At 46.8% G+C, this 14,271-nt stretch overlaps 1 protein-coding gene across 2 annotated transcripts; it reads left to right on the top strand.

Moving 5' to 3' along the window:
• Window positions 1–1,125: 1,125 nt before the first annotated feature.
• LOC308271296 (homeobox protein SIX4) lies at window positions 1,126–12,040 on the top strand (the record flags this gene model as incomplete). 2 transcript variants are annotated; one of them, XM_080707571.1, is made up of 3 exons in its annotated part: window positions 1,126–1,889; window positions 4,261–4,949; window positions 11,244–12,040. In XM_080707571.1, 3 exons carry the CDS (start codon window positions 1,126–1,128, stop codon window positions 12,038–12,040), a joined length of 2,250 nt encoding a protein of 749 aa, XP_080563697.1. The 2 variants fall into 2 exon arrangements, with proteins under 2 accessions (XP_080563697.1, XP_080563696.1); XM_080707570.1 differs by having other exon boundaries at window positions 4,261–5,006.
• Between the last annotated feature and the right edge of the window lie 2,231 nt (window positions 12,041–14,271).

The raw sequence follows: 14,271 nt of genomic DNA, 5'->3' as shown, positions 1-14,271 counted from the left end.
TCAAACCTGCTATCCTCCTACTCAGCCTCCCAAGTACTGGGATTACAAGTGTGTACCACCACGCCCGGCTACATATATGGTTTAATAGTCTATACGCTTTAGTTATAATATGCTCACTCCAGCTAGACGGCCAGCACTCCAGGTGACAAGGTTTAAGCACATTTTTTGAAGCCTTCTTGTGTTTACCTTCACAAAGGAATCTTCACTCCGGTTTATCTCAAGGTTTTCAAGCACTTTTTTCTCCATGGGATTTTTTTTTTTTTGTCATTCAGTTTTGTTTTTGTATTTTTTATTTTTATCCTTTTATTGGTCACTGTAATTACACCCGACAGTGAGATTCAATGCAAACACAAGCACAGCTACATCAGCTGGGTGTACTGCCCCTCAACATCCCCTAGTGCCACTCTTCCCTCGATCCTTCTGAATACAAGCCCTTGATAAAGACGTCTGAAGGGGAGGCAGGTCGGGGGGCGGATGAGAAGCTTCAGAATTGTCCTCTGAAGTTGTGTCACCCGGCGGAGGGTGGCCTCTTTGTTCAGAATTTAGCCGTCCAGACCTTAAGGCCCCACAACTAATGTTCCCTCTGGAATCGCCGGGCCTTTCTTTGAGCGCGTTGTCCAGTCTTTCCGGCCACCTTAGGTAGTGGCCGGTCCGCGAGCGCGGCCCGGAAAGGACGCGGGCGCTCGGCCTCAGGTATAGGTGCCGGGGGTCAGGGGGAGAGGGAGAGGCGAGGGGTGGAGTAGGAGGCGGGTGATCGACAGGGGTAGGAGCGCTGTCTCCTCCTCCCTCTGGATGCGAAGTAGCCAATGGGGAGGCTCGGCCGGGCCGGCCGGGCCGCCGGGGCCTTATAGTAAGCAGCAACTGGCGGAGTCACGTTGGGGGAACGGCAGAAGGCAGCTATCCGTTTACACTACTTTGCTCTAGCAGCTATCTTAATGGTGACTGCGTGGCCGGGGGGGAAACCTGATCGGCCAGATCCAGCCGAAACCGGGAGGGGGGGAGTGGGCTTTCCGGAGGGGGAGGGGGAGGGAGACGCCGGAGGAGGAGGAGGAGGAGTGCGAGAGGGGGAGAGGAGCGAGCAGGAGTGCGAGGGAGTGAGGGAGGGAGGAAAATAAACAACAAAAAATGTCCTCTTCCTCCCCCACCGGGCAGATCGCAAGTGCGGCGGACATCAAGCAGGAGAATGGCGTGGGCAGCGCCTCGGAGGGCCAGGAGGCGCACCGCGAGGCGGCGGCGGGGCTGAGCCCCCCGGCCCCGGCCCCCTTCCCCCCGGAGCCCGGCGACGCCGCCCGGCCGGGCCGCGAGGAGGGGGCGGCGCTGGACCCCGCGCGGCCGCCCGCGCTGGCCTTCTCGCCCGACCACGTCGCCTGCGTGTGCGAGGCGCTGCAGCAGGGGGGCCACCTGGACCGCCTGGCCCGGTTCCTGTGGTCCCTGCCCCGGAGCGACCTGCTACGTGGCGACGAGAGCCTGCTGAAGGCGCGCGCGCTCGTGGCCTTCCACCAGGGCGTCTTCCCCGAGCTCTACAGCATCCTCGAGGGCCACAGCTTCGCGGCCGCCAGCCACCCGCTGCTGCAGCAGCTCTGGTACAAGGCGCGCTACACCGAGGCCGAGCGCGCGCGCGGCCGGCCGCTGGGCGCCGTGGACAAGTACCGGCTGCGCAGGAAGTTCCCGCTGCCCCGCACCATCTGGGACGGCGAGGAGACGGTGTATTGTTTCAAGGAGAAGTCGCGCAACGCGCTCAAGGAGCTCTACCAGCAGAATCGCTACCCCTCGCCCGCCGAGAAGCGGCACCTGGCCAAGGTCACCGGCCTCTCGCTCACCCAGGTCAGCAACTGGTTCAAGAACCGGCGGCAGCGCGACCGGAACCCCTCGGAGGCCCAGTCCAAGAGGTGGGCGCCCACCCCCCCGGCCCGGCCGGCCCCCTCCTCCCTCCCCCCCTCCCCGCGCGCGCAAACATGGCGCTTACCTTCCCCACCAGCCGGGGCGGCTGCCCACCTCTCCCCGCCCCCCGCCTGGCTCGCGCGGCCGCCCGGGCCCGGGGCGCCGCCCCCTCCCCTCCCCTCCCCCTCCGGCCCCCAGAAGTTTCTGGCCGCCGCCTGGGTCTCAGTCCCCGCCCCCCAGCCCGCGCCGCCCGGCGCCCACCCCCTCCCGCCGGCTTTGAAGTCGCCCCCCGCCCCGGCTCGGCGGGCTGGGGCCGCGGGGTCTGCGCCCCGGGCCCCGCGCGCCCTCCCCGTCCCCTCCCGGCCGCCCTGGCCCTGGCCCGGCCGGCCCGGGGGCGGGGGGCGGCGAGGGGTCGGGGGCGTCGAGGCTGGAGGGTGACAGAGTTAATCATCCACCCCGCGCGGCCGCGGCATCGTGGGCGCCGGGCGGCTCGGCGCTGCGCTGTTTTGAAACCTGATTCTGAGCGACTCGGGATCGGGTTTCAGCGCGGCGGGGCGGCGGGCCGGGGGCTGGGGCCGGGGGGTCCCGGGAACGGAGCGGGGCGCCCTCGGCTCAGCCCCTCGCCGCCCACCGCCTCGGGCGCGGACTTCGCGGCTGGCAGGCTTTGCCCCCCTGCGGTAGAAAACTCGGGGCTCCCACCAAGTGTGTCCTCTGTTGTCACACTCGGGGTGAGGGTGGGTGTGGGACGGAGTAAAGCGACGAGGAGGTCGTAGTGTTGCCCCCACCCCCCGCCGCCCCGCAGAGATTGGAGAGAAAGGCTCCCCCGGCAGCGCCCAGGTTCTGCTCGGGGAAGGGACCTGGGAGCCGCCGGCCGGCCAGGTGATCAGAGCCGGCCACCGCCGGCCCGGGCCGCTCTGCGCCCGACGGCTGCCGGGCTCCTCGCCCCAGGCCAGAAACGAGGCGCGGTGCCCGAGCCCGGCCTCGCGGCAACCAAAACAAAACGCGCACCTCGGTGGGAGAGGCCCAGAGAGCGCGCGTGGGTTCGGCCAGCCACCTGCCAGCCGCGGCGGCCCGAGCGCCGGCGGCTTCTGCGGCGGGGGCGGAGGTGGGGAGCGGCGGGGCGCACGGGCCGGCTGCCCTGCAGCCAGCCTCCGGAGCCCGGCGCGTTCCCGGGCTCCCCGCCCCCTGGGCCACACTGCAGACTTCACCCTCTCCCCGCGAGCTCCACACCCCCGCCCCGGCCCAGTTGCCCCTCTCCGGATCTACCTCCCACCCGCACCCCCGGTGAGTCACCCTCGCAGACGGGCGACGGCAGCTCAGCCTCAGCTCGTAAATCAAAGGGCTTTCTGCTCCCGGCCCCGCATCCCAAAGCCGGGGTAATCCCTTCCCCTCCTCTCAGCATGAAAGCGAACCGACTGCGGGCCACTGCAGGGATGCAGGAGCCTCTGCTGGGCCAGGTCCCCCACCTCCTTCCCGCACACATGCTGCCTCTGTCCTGTTCTCCCCACCCGGCCTCAACTAAAGGGAAAAAGCCCCCCCACTCCTCCCCAACTCCATCTTGATCTCACGTCGGGAAGCATAGTGCAGGCCAGCCTGGACCGGAATAACTGGAGACTCCAGGGAAGGGTCTTAGAGTTCCCAGGTCACTGAGTGACCCCTACCCTTTCCCTCCCACCTCACCAGGGCCCTGGATGGTGTGTGTTAAATAGGTCCCTATGGCTTCCTTTGGACTCGCAGGCGACTGCACATAACTGTTCTTGGGTTGAAAGTGTCTTTCCTACAACAAGGACAGCCACTTTGTTGCATGGGAGAGAGTTGTCAGGCTGGTGGAGTAGAAGTTTGGGAGCAGGTGAGAAAATCATCTCTTGTTAACTAACTGGCAAATAAAGCTGAACACTTCATGCCTCCTGCTCCTCGGGCAGTTGCACCTACCTCCAAAATAACACTGATCTGAATTGGCTGGAAGGGAGGGGAGGGGAAGGCATTTCTAAACAGGAGAAACTGGCCACCTCCTATAATGAGCTTTCTATGAGATAGGTAGCGTATTTCACAGTAGACAGCACGTGGAGGCTGTAGGGATGAACACAGCACTACTCTCCGGTAAGTCCTTTTAGCTGTATTTACATCTTCCAGATCACTTACCCTGAATTTATTATTAGAAATGATTATGATCTGAGAGTTTGTTCATCTTCTCAGATTTTCTGGCTGGTCAGGATCTGCTGGAAGGTCTCTGACTTTAAACCCCTGTCGAGGAGACACCCTGCTGTGCTTTCTTAAGAACTGCCTTTAATGGGTTTAGAAGCTGTTTTCCAAACAAATGGTGCCAGGTAGAATGTCCTCCCCCTGACCTTCTGAATGTCTTGATTCCCCTCTGTACAGTGAGTCAGATGGCAACCCCAGCACTGAAGATGAGTCCAGCAAGGGACAGGAGGATTTGTCTCCTCACCCACTCTCAGGGTCATCGGATGGCATCACCAACCTCAGCCTTCCCAGTCACATGGAGCCAGTGTATATGCAACAAATTGGAAATACCAAGATATCGCTAAGCTCTTCTGGAGTTTTGCTGAATGGAAGCTTGGTACCTGCAAGTACTTCACCTGTCTTCCTTAATGGTAATTCTTTTATTCAGGGACCCAGTGGAGTTATCCTTAATGGATTAAATGTGGGAAATACACAGACGGTGACATTGAACCCACCGAAACTGTCTTCAAACATTGTGAGCAATGGTATAGCCATGACTGACATCCTGGGGGCTCCCTCCCAGGATGGGAAGGAATTCAAAGTTCTCCAGAGTTCTGCTGCTAACTCGGAGGCCACCGCCTCTTACAGCCCCAATGCTCCTGTGTCATTCCCAGGGCTGATACCCAGCACGGAGGTGAAAAGAGAAGGCATCCAAACTGCGGCTTCCCAGGACGGAGGCTCTGTACTGACTTTTACTACACCGGTGCAAATTAACCAGTATGGCATTGTCCAGATTCCTAATTCCGGAGCAAACGGCCAGTTCCTTAATGGGAGCATTGGATTCTCTCCACTGCAGCTGCCTCCTGTCTCAGTGGCAGCCTCACAAGGTAAAAGCCTCATTTGCTACCATAATGCACCAGTGAATGTGTTGTTGGTCAGCTGCTGTAAATGACGCATTTAGTGGGAACTATAGATTGATGTGACTGTTCAGGTCCCTCATCGGCTGCCACGGCTGCCGAATAGCCTTGATGCGATTCCTCCATAACACCCTCATAATATCCAGCATGCTTGATTCTTTTGCATCATGGGGATGAGCTTTTATTTCCCCAAAACTGAATGAAAAAATACAGTCCATAGCAAGTCTTGCCAATTCTACAATTACAGAAGTATAAGTCCATCAGCGCTTACAAAATAACCCACTGCTTGACATATTCAAATTAAAAATTAATTAAATCGCTAAGAATATAAAATTAGTCAAGCAGTTGATAAGAAAGCATACACTGTATCTGTTATTTATCTGACGGGAAAAGTCCTAAAAAGAACAATCTAGAAGATAGACTAAACCAGTTTTATTTGAATCATATTGCTCCTATCATTAAGACAAAGAACTAAAAGAAGACCAGAGGAATATGTGATTGGGTTTCTATTGCTCTGAATGTGTACTCACTCCCATAATGTGAGGGTTTATTTATGAAGGCAACCGTAAGCCTTATTGTCTGTCTGTGGCTTTACTAATAGCAATCTGCTAGAGAAGGCACTGATCTGAAAATCAGGAAACCTTAGGCTGATGTGCCAGTTCTTCACTGACTTTAAGCAAGTCTGGATTGCTTTGTTATTTTCTCTGTGTGGAAATAGGAATGGATAGAATTTGACAGTGGAGGTTACAAAGTCCCTTGAACTCTGGAGCAGGCAATGTTGATGCAAGTTTGACTTCCTATAAGCAAATCTGAAAGTCCAGATTTCTACCATAGCAAATTTAAGTTTGACCTTCAAGGTCAACTTTCAATAAGATGGTTTTATCAAAAAGAAAATAAAATGATCAAGCTATTCTACAACCATAGGCTATTTCAAGTTATTACAAATATTAATGGGGAAAATGGTTATAAATTTTATCCCATGCATTTGCTTCTCTTTAGGTAGAAAGGTAGAAAATCTCTACATATTGTTCGGTTGTTCATTGCTCCAGGTTATGGAAAGAGTTAGCTCACTGTCCAATGTAGGACAAAAATTGGGAAGCCAAAATGCTTAGTTTTACAATAATCTTAATGTGGATCTAATACTTATTTCCTCTTTAGGAAAATTTCCAAACAACAGGTAATAGAGTTTTGTTTGGTTTCGATTTTGTATTTTGTGGTACTGGAGACTGAACCCAGGGGCATTCTACCTCCGAGCTATACCCCAAACCCTATTTTGCATTCTTATTTATTTATTTATTTATTTTTGTGGCACTGGGTATTGAACCCAGAGGCATTCTACCTCTGAGCTAAATCCCTAGCCTGATTTTATTTCTTATTTGGAAACAGGGTCTCACTAAGTTGTCGAGGCTGGCTTCGAACCTACAATCCTCCTGTCTGCGCCTCCCAAGTACTGGGATTACAAGCATGGGCCACCACGCCCAGCTCAGGTTTATTTTCTCTCTCTTTCTTTCTTTGTTTCCTTCTTTCTTCCTTTCTTCCTTCCTTTCCAGGGGGAGGGGGTACTGGGAACAGAATCCAGGGGCATTCTAACTTGGAGCTACACCCCCCAGCCCTATTTTATTTTTATTTTGAAACAAGGTCTTGCTAGGTTGATGAGAGTCTCACGACTTACTGAGGCTGTCCTGGAACCTGCTACCCTCCTGTCTTAGCCTCTCAAGCACTGGGATTAGAAGCATGCACCACCATGCTCTGCTAAAATGGGACATTTAATAGAAATAAGAATAGCATTTTCAGTTAAAATAACTAAGCTCAAATGATAGGCCTATCTATCTTTAGACTATGTGGATGAATTGAAGGCATGAAATTAACCAGATGGGTCCAGTAAGCCACATTCATTGATGGTAGTTATGCATTACTGTTCTCAAGAAGCATTTTAGTAATATGGCCTTTCTCAAAAACACAAAGTGGAGCTGGGCATAGTGGCACACACTTGTAATCCCAGTGCTTGGGAGACTGAGACTGGAGGATTGCAAGTTCAAAGCCAGTCTCAGCAGTAAACTAGTGAAACCCTGTTTCCAAATAAGAAATAAAATCAAGCTGAGGGTGCCTCTAGGTTCAATCCCCAGTACCTAAAAAATTAAAAGCAGACATGAAGCCGGGCATAGTGGCACATGCTTGTAATCCAGCATTTGGGAGGCTGAGACAGGATCACAGTTCTCGGACAGCCTCAGCTACTTAGTGAAGCCCTTTGCAACTCAGACCCTGTTTCAAAATAAAGAATAAAATAATAGGGCTGAGGGTATGGCTCGGAGATAGAATGCCCCTGGGTTTCATCCACCCCCAAAAAAAAAAAACAAAAAAAAAACATACACGGATCCTTCTTTAAAATGTCTAAGCCAGGTGTGGTGGTACATGCTTGTAATCTCAGTACTTGAGAGGCTGAGACAGGAGGATCACAGGCTCAAGAACAGCCTTGGCAACTTAGTGAGGTTCTTAGCAATACCCTGTTTCAAGAGGTACCCTGGGAGCAATTCCCAGTACTAAAAAAAAAAAAAAAAAAAAATGTTTACACAAGGTAGAGGTACTTTTCTAAAGTTAGATTTATATGAAAAAAATATAATGTCTGTATCTTTTACTCATGTTATACTCTGGGGAAATAAGGGTTGTTTCTTACCATTATCACAAAGATATACTTTGCAGTTTTGATTCCGCCCCCCCCAACCCCCCGGGCCTGGGGATGGAACCCAGGGGCATTCTACCTCCAAGCTACATACCCAACCCTAATTTTTATTCTTTATTTTGAAATAGGGTCTCACTGAGTTGCAAATGGCCTCACTAAGTAGTAGCTGAGGCTATCCTCAAACCTCGATCATCCTGTCTCAGCCTCCCAAATGCGGGGATTACAAGTATGAGCCACCATGGCTGGCTTACCTTTGAGTTTTCACTTGATATTTTAGTATTTTTTAAATTACTGTTCAATTTTAAAACTCCCTCCACTTAAACTTAAAAATCACCTTTACATCTGCCTTTCCTCTTTGTTTATATATGGTATAATTTTTACACATACTGAAATATTATTTTACTTGTATTCAACAGCCATGGGGAAATAGTGCATGTGTTATTTATGGCTCTATCAAAAAATAATCATTTTACAAATGTACATATACAAAGTAAATGTGTGTGTGTTTGCTACAATTTAGCAGCCTTCAAGAATTTTAAAGCTTTCCCCCCCCCCCCCCCCGGTTCTGGGGATGGTTCCCAGGGCTCAAGCCAAATCTTTTCATATAAAAGTAGTTTTTTCATTTGTATGGCCCAAACAAACATTTATGTTAGGGAGTAGCCCACACATACTTAGAAATATTTTTCTTAAAACCAATATTTCTCTGATGAAACCTTCTATTGATTACATTTTTGAAAGGAGTTTAGATGGGCATTGGTGGCACATGTTTGTAATCCTAGTACTTGGGAGACTGAGACAAGAGGATCAGAGGTTCGAGGCCAGCCTCAGCAATTTAGTGAGTTCCTTAGCAACTTAGACACTGTACCAAAAATAAAAATATCCGAGCCAGGCATAGTGGCGCATGCTTGTAATCCCAGCATTCGGGAGGCTGAGACCGGAGGATCGCAGTTCGTGGACAGCCTCAGCTACTTAGGGAGGCCCTCTGCAACTCAGTGAGACCCGGTTTCAAATAAAGAATAAAAAATAGGGCAGGGAGTGTAGCTCAGAGGTCGAATGCCCCTGGGTTCCATCCCCAGACTCACAAATAAATAAATAAATAAATAAATAAATAAAATAAAAATATTCAGGCATGGTGGTGCACACTGGTAATCCCAGTACTTGGAAGGCTAAGAGAGGAAGATCACAGGTTTTCAGCCAGCCTCAGCTACTTAGTGAGGCCCTCTGCAAATTTGTGAGAACCTGTTTCAAAATAAAGAATAAAAAATAGGGCTTGGGTATAGCTGGGAGGTAGAATGCCCCTGGGTTCAGTGTCTAGTACCACCAGAAAAAAAAAAAAAAAAAAAAAAGGAAAATAAAAAAAGGGCTAGGGGTATAGCTCAGAGATCTAATGTCCCTTGATTCAATCCCCAGTACCACAAAATACATAAATAAATGAAGTTTAAATACAGTGCTTTCTCTTTTATTCTCATTTAAACACATCCATTGGAATTGGGGTGTTTAAAAATGTTTGGAAAACATATAAGCAGCCTCTTAGCACTTATTTCTTAATATAGGGAGTACTATAATTACAATTATTCTAATACTGTAAGAAGAGAAATGTTATAGATGAATTCCCTGATTTAACATTGGCCTGTTTTCTAAAGGAGTGAGGAGCTGACTATATATCTCACTCCAAAACAGGATAAACAGCACATCTGAGTTCTGTCACAAAACTGGCCCCAAATCCACCTGTAGGGCAGTATCTGGGGGCCTGGATCACCTTATTGCCTTCACTTCATTGTTCCTATGTAAAGACTTAGAAAGAAAAGGGTTTTAGAGCCCGGCGTGGTGGCGCACGCTTGTAATCCCAGTGCTTGGAAGGCTGAGACAGGAGGACTGCGCAGGTTCAAAGCCAGCCTCGGCTACTTAGTGAGGCTCTCAGCAACTTAGTGAGACCCTGTTTCCAAATAAAGTATAAAATAGGTCTGGGAGTATAGCCCAGAGGTAGAAAAGCCCCTGGGTTCCAACCCCACTACCACAAAAAGAAAAGAAAAAAAAAGGAAAGGAAAGGGTTTTATTTGATGGAAATGGGGTCTAATTCATCTACATTGTCAGAATTACCTGATTTATCATCTCAGCTTTCCACTTACATTTCTTCTTCTACTTCTGGTCTCTACAGACCATTACAGTGAGAGCCTCAAAAGATACAAACCTTTTAGAGAAGCATTAGCTCTGGTCCTTTATGTTAATCTGTATTTTAAAAAGCACATTTCAGTGTAATCATTAATTTTTCCTGTCACCACAGCACTGGAAATTGAGAACTGGCTCAACAAAAGAAGAAAAAAACCTTTTGAATGTTTTGTTGACTTCATGTTCCTTGATGGCTAGTGTGGTGAAAGTTTGCAACTTGTCTGTACAGGTTTATGTGGTTAAAACTTGTAAGCCCCAGGGAAACTCATTTTATGTGGTATTTTCTACATTTCCATGTATATTTTATATCAGTTACTGGGCAGTCTAGTCTAAAACAAAGACATTTTATTTTGCATTTATGTTTTCTAGTTCTAACTGGCAATACTAGCAATAATTATCAACTAATTAAGAAATATCAAGTTTATATTAAAACAGAAACTTGACTGAAATCAGAACCTGGACAAGATTTGGTGTCTCTTTTATTTTTTGGTGAGGGATTGAATCCAGGGGTATTCTACCTCTGAGGTACACCTCCAGCTCTTTTTAATTTTTGTTTTGAAACCGGGTCTTATTAGGTTGCTGAGGATGGCCTCTAAACTGTGATCATCCTGTCTCAGCCTCCCAAAGTGTTGGGATTACCGGCATGTACCACCATGCCCAGCTCATACTTGGCTCTGTGTGTGTGTGTGTGTGTGTGTGTGTGTGTGTGTGTGTGTGTGTGTGTTACTGGGGATCATTCTGCCTCCGAACTACATCCCCAGCCCTATCCTATTTGACTTTACTTTTTTTTTTTTTTTTTTTTTTTTTAGTGGTACTGGGGTTCCTGGAAGCCCCTCTACCTCCGGGCTACACTCCCAGACCTATTTTTTTTTTAAATTTTATTTGGAAACAGGGTCTCTTAAGCCAGCATGGCTGGCTTCGAACCTGCATGATCCTCCAAGTTTCCGAGGCTGGCTGAAATCCTGTGATCCTTCTGTCTCTGCCTTCCAAGTCCTGGGATTACAAGAGTGTGCCATCACACCTGGCTTCATACTGGGTTTCAAAACTAGTAGTTCTCACTCCCACTTGGTCATCAGAATTACTTGGGGAGTTAATGAATTCTAGACTGCAGTACAGCGCAGTGGTGGAGCACTTGCCTAGCATGCCGAAGGTCCTGGGTTCAATCCCCAGCATCGTAAAAAAAATTAGATGATATAGATAGATAGAAAGAAGAAAAGATAGAAAGAATTCTGACTTACTGAATGTAGAGCTGTAGTTTTAAATGCTCAAAGTGATTCTGGACCAGGATTAGACTACATTACTACATAGAAGTGTCACTTCTCCATAGATAATTATACCTGAGGGGAAAAAAACCATGTGTGTAGAAGTAGCACGTTTTCTTCCATCGATGCTAACTCTTGCTTTCTTTTTTCTAGGTACTATTTCAGTAAATTCAAGCACTTCCGATGGGAGCACATTTACAAGTGAGTCTCCCACCGTCCAGCAAGGAAAGGTTTTCTTGAGCTCCCTTACTCCCAATGCAGTGGTATACACTGTCCCTAATTCAGGCCAGACTGTAGGATCTGTGAAACAGGAAGGTTTGGAACGGAGCCTGGTATTTTCTCAGTTGATGCCTGTCAATCAGAATGCACAAGTAAATGCAAACCTGTCCTCTGAAAATATCTCGGGGAGTGGCCTCCATTCCCTGGCCTCCTCGTTAGTTAATGTTTCTCCAGCTCACAGTTTTTCCCTGACTCCCCCTACACTACTAAATCCCACGGAGCTAAACCCTGACATCGCCGATAGCCAGCCAATGTCTGCACCTGTGGCAAGCAAATCTACTGTGACATCTGTCAGCAACACTAACTATGCAACCCTTCAGAACTGCTCCCTTATTACTGGTCAAGACCTCTTGTCCGTCCCAATGACTCAGGCTGCCCTTGGGGAAATTGTTCCTACCGCTGAAGACCAGGTGGGTCATGCCTCCCCAGGAGTACACCAAGACTTTGTCAGGGAACATGGTTTGGTTCTGCAATCAGTAGCTAACATAAAAGAGAATTTTTTACAAAATGCTGAGAGCAAAGCAACAAGCAGTTTAATGATGCTGGACTCCAAATCCAAGTATGTTCTCGAGGGCATGGTTGAGCCTGTCTGTGAAGACCTGGAAACAGACAAAAAAGAGCTTGCCAAGCTCCAAACTGTTCAGTTGGATGAAGATATGCAAGATTTATAAACTATCGCACACATACACGCACACCACCACCACTACCCACCCCCTTCATGGCATCAGCAGCAGATCTTTTTATGAAGCCCGAAGACAAAGCATTTTCCCTTTTGCAAGTAAATGCATACAAGAGACTGGATGGATCTGCATGGAGATCACAGTTAAATATACAGAAGAACTGCATTACTGAAGCCTTTTTTGCTCACATATAATGTTCTCTTTGAAACAGACGGCGACAAGGAACAAGGTGAAATGTTTCAATTCAAGGTATTTCATTTAGTTGGCAGAATAAATGCTAAGGTCAAAATAGAACTTGATAGTGATGTTAAATTAAAAATGTATACAGAAGCATAGAAAAGTAAGTCTAGCTGCAGACTGTTAGAAACAATGCAATTGTTTTTGTTTACTTTTACTCCATGGGCATTGATATGGTTAAGAAACAAATGGTACTCCAAACTACTTTAAGGGTGTATTTTTTAAGTTAAGCAGTTTAAATATATATTTGTGTGTGTGTGATGTATGTATATGCATCTATACACACACACATTTCTCTTTTTCAGCTTTTCTTTTTTTTAGAAAATCTTGGTTTAAGTCTTTACACGTTTCCATATACAATTGCTAATAGTTTCTTGAGGCTGAGAAAGTGTTAAGCTCCACTGAAAACTGAAAAACAAACATCAGTAAGAATGTAAATATATCAGTAGTATAAGCAGGATTTGAGAAAATACAATGAGTCTTATTTATACTGTTTATGTTTCTCTCATACTTCAGGCGCTATAAACTGAAAAATGTTTTCTTACTGTTTAATTTATTTTTATTGTTTGAACAGGAAATGAACATCATTGTTCCAACAAAGTTTTACTTTTTGTAGGATTTTAAAAGCAATGATTTTTATCAGGAGTCTATTAAGGTCAATATTGATAATGCTGAAACAGGAACTCTTAACTTAAGCTCAATATTGGGACTTTGGTACTTTTTTTCACATCTTCGTTCTTTATTTAAGGACTCTCTGATTCATTTAAATATGTTTTATATAGAATTCTATGTGCCTTTTTACCTTGTGGCCTTTTTATTAGTAGCTAGGTATGGGGAATATCAACAAAAGCACTGATGGTTTTTTTCTACTATCTAACAGGGTTAATTTCACCCCAGAATTGCTTTAAATCTGGAGAACTTAAGTTCCATGAAATATATATAATGTTTATCACGCAGAAGAATAAACAGTTATTATAGATTATTTTCATTACAATGAAGATTAAATTATAGAAGACCACGTAAAATCAGTTTTGCAAGCTAGGAAAACAGCAATTTTGAGGAAAGAATATGTAAATCCCAGCTGAGCAAAATTCTGAGCAGTTGAAACTTCATTTTGTGGTTTGAATTGGTAGTTACACGGTGACACATGACTATTTGCACTATATTTTCATTTCTCTTTAAAAGCAAATCTTTCGGGTTTCTCTTAAGAAGCTTCTTTGGTAATGTCTGAGCTGTGTTTGTCAGAACTCTGAATGCAGGATGTAATAATGCAAATACATCTATATAGTGAGTAAAGTTACTCTGTGGTCTCTGGAAAGCCAGAAAAGTAAGAAAATGATGCCTTCAGAGATGACTTGAAGTTGTCAAACAAACAAAAAAAATCTTACGTCTTGCTTTCTTTAATATGCTCGGAAGACAAAGTGGCCACTCTAGATCTGTTCATGGCTATCCCTGAGCATGGTGAACAAGGGCCGTAGAGGTTTAGCTTTTGCTATTTTTGCAAATGGAGTTTGCAAGCACAGATGAAGAGCCTATCAATTCTTATTCCATCATTTTGATAAAGAACCAACATCTTGGTTTTTTTAAGGAATTGGAGAATGTTCCTAAACTGCTGAAACTACATTTTTTTGTTTGTTTGTTTGTTTTGGTTTGGGTTTTACGAGCTTAAGTGTCTTTAGAGTTTTCTTCCATTCTCCCACTACTTACACAGCTTGTTTTTTCTTTGGTTGTGTGCTGATCTTGTTACCAAGATTAATTATGTGGTTCTGTAGTCTAGTTTACATAAAATGATGTTTTCCACTTGATTGATGCAGATATCAAGAGTCTGTTACTTGTTTTTAATTATCCATCCAGTAAGGGGATGGGTAGGTTTTAAAAGTTTTATATGTCTTCCAAAAATATAATAAGCCTCTCTTTTATTCAGAGCTCTTCTTATTTTCTCTTTATGGAAAAGAAAAGATAGCACAAAACTTAAGACTTACCTA

The sequence above is a fragment of the Muscardinus avellanarius genome, assembly GCF_963383645.1.
Source record: "Muscardinus avellanarius genome assembly, chromosome: 12".
NCBI classification, from domain to species: domain Eukaryota; kingdom Metazoa; phylum Chordata; class Mammalia; order Rodentia; family Gliridae; genus Muscardinus; species Muscardinus avellanarius.
Note: the sequence above shows the minus strand (reverse complement) of the source record. Positions and strands in the feature narration are given on the sequence as shown.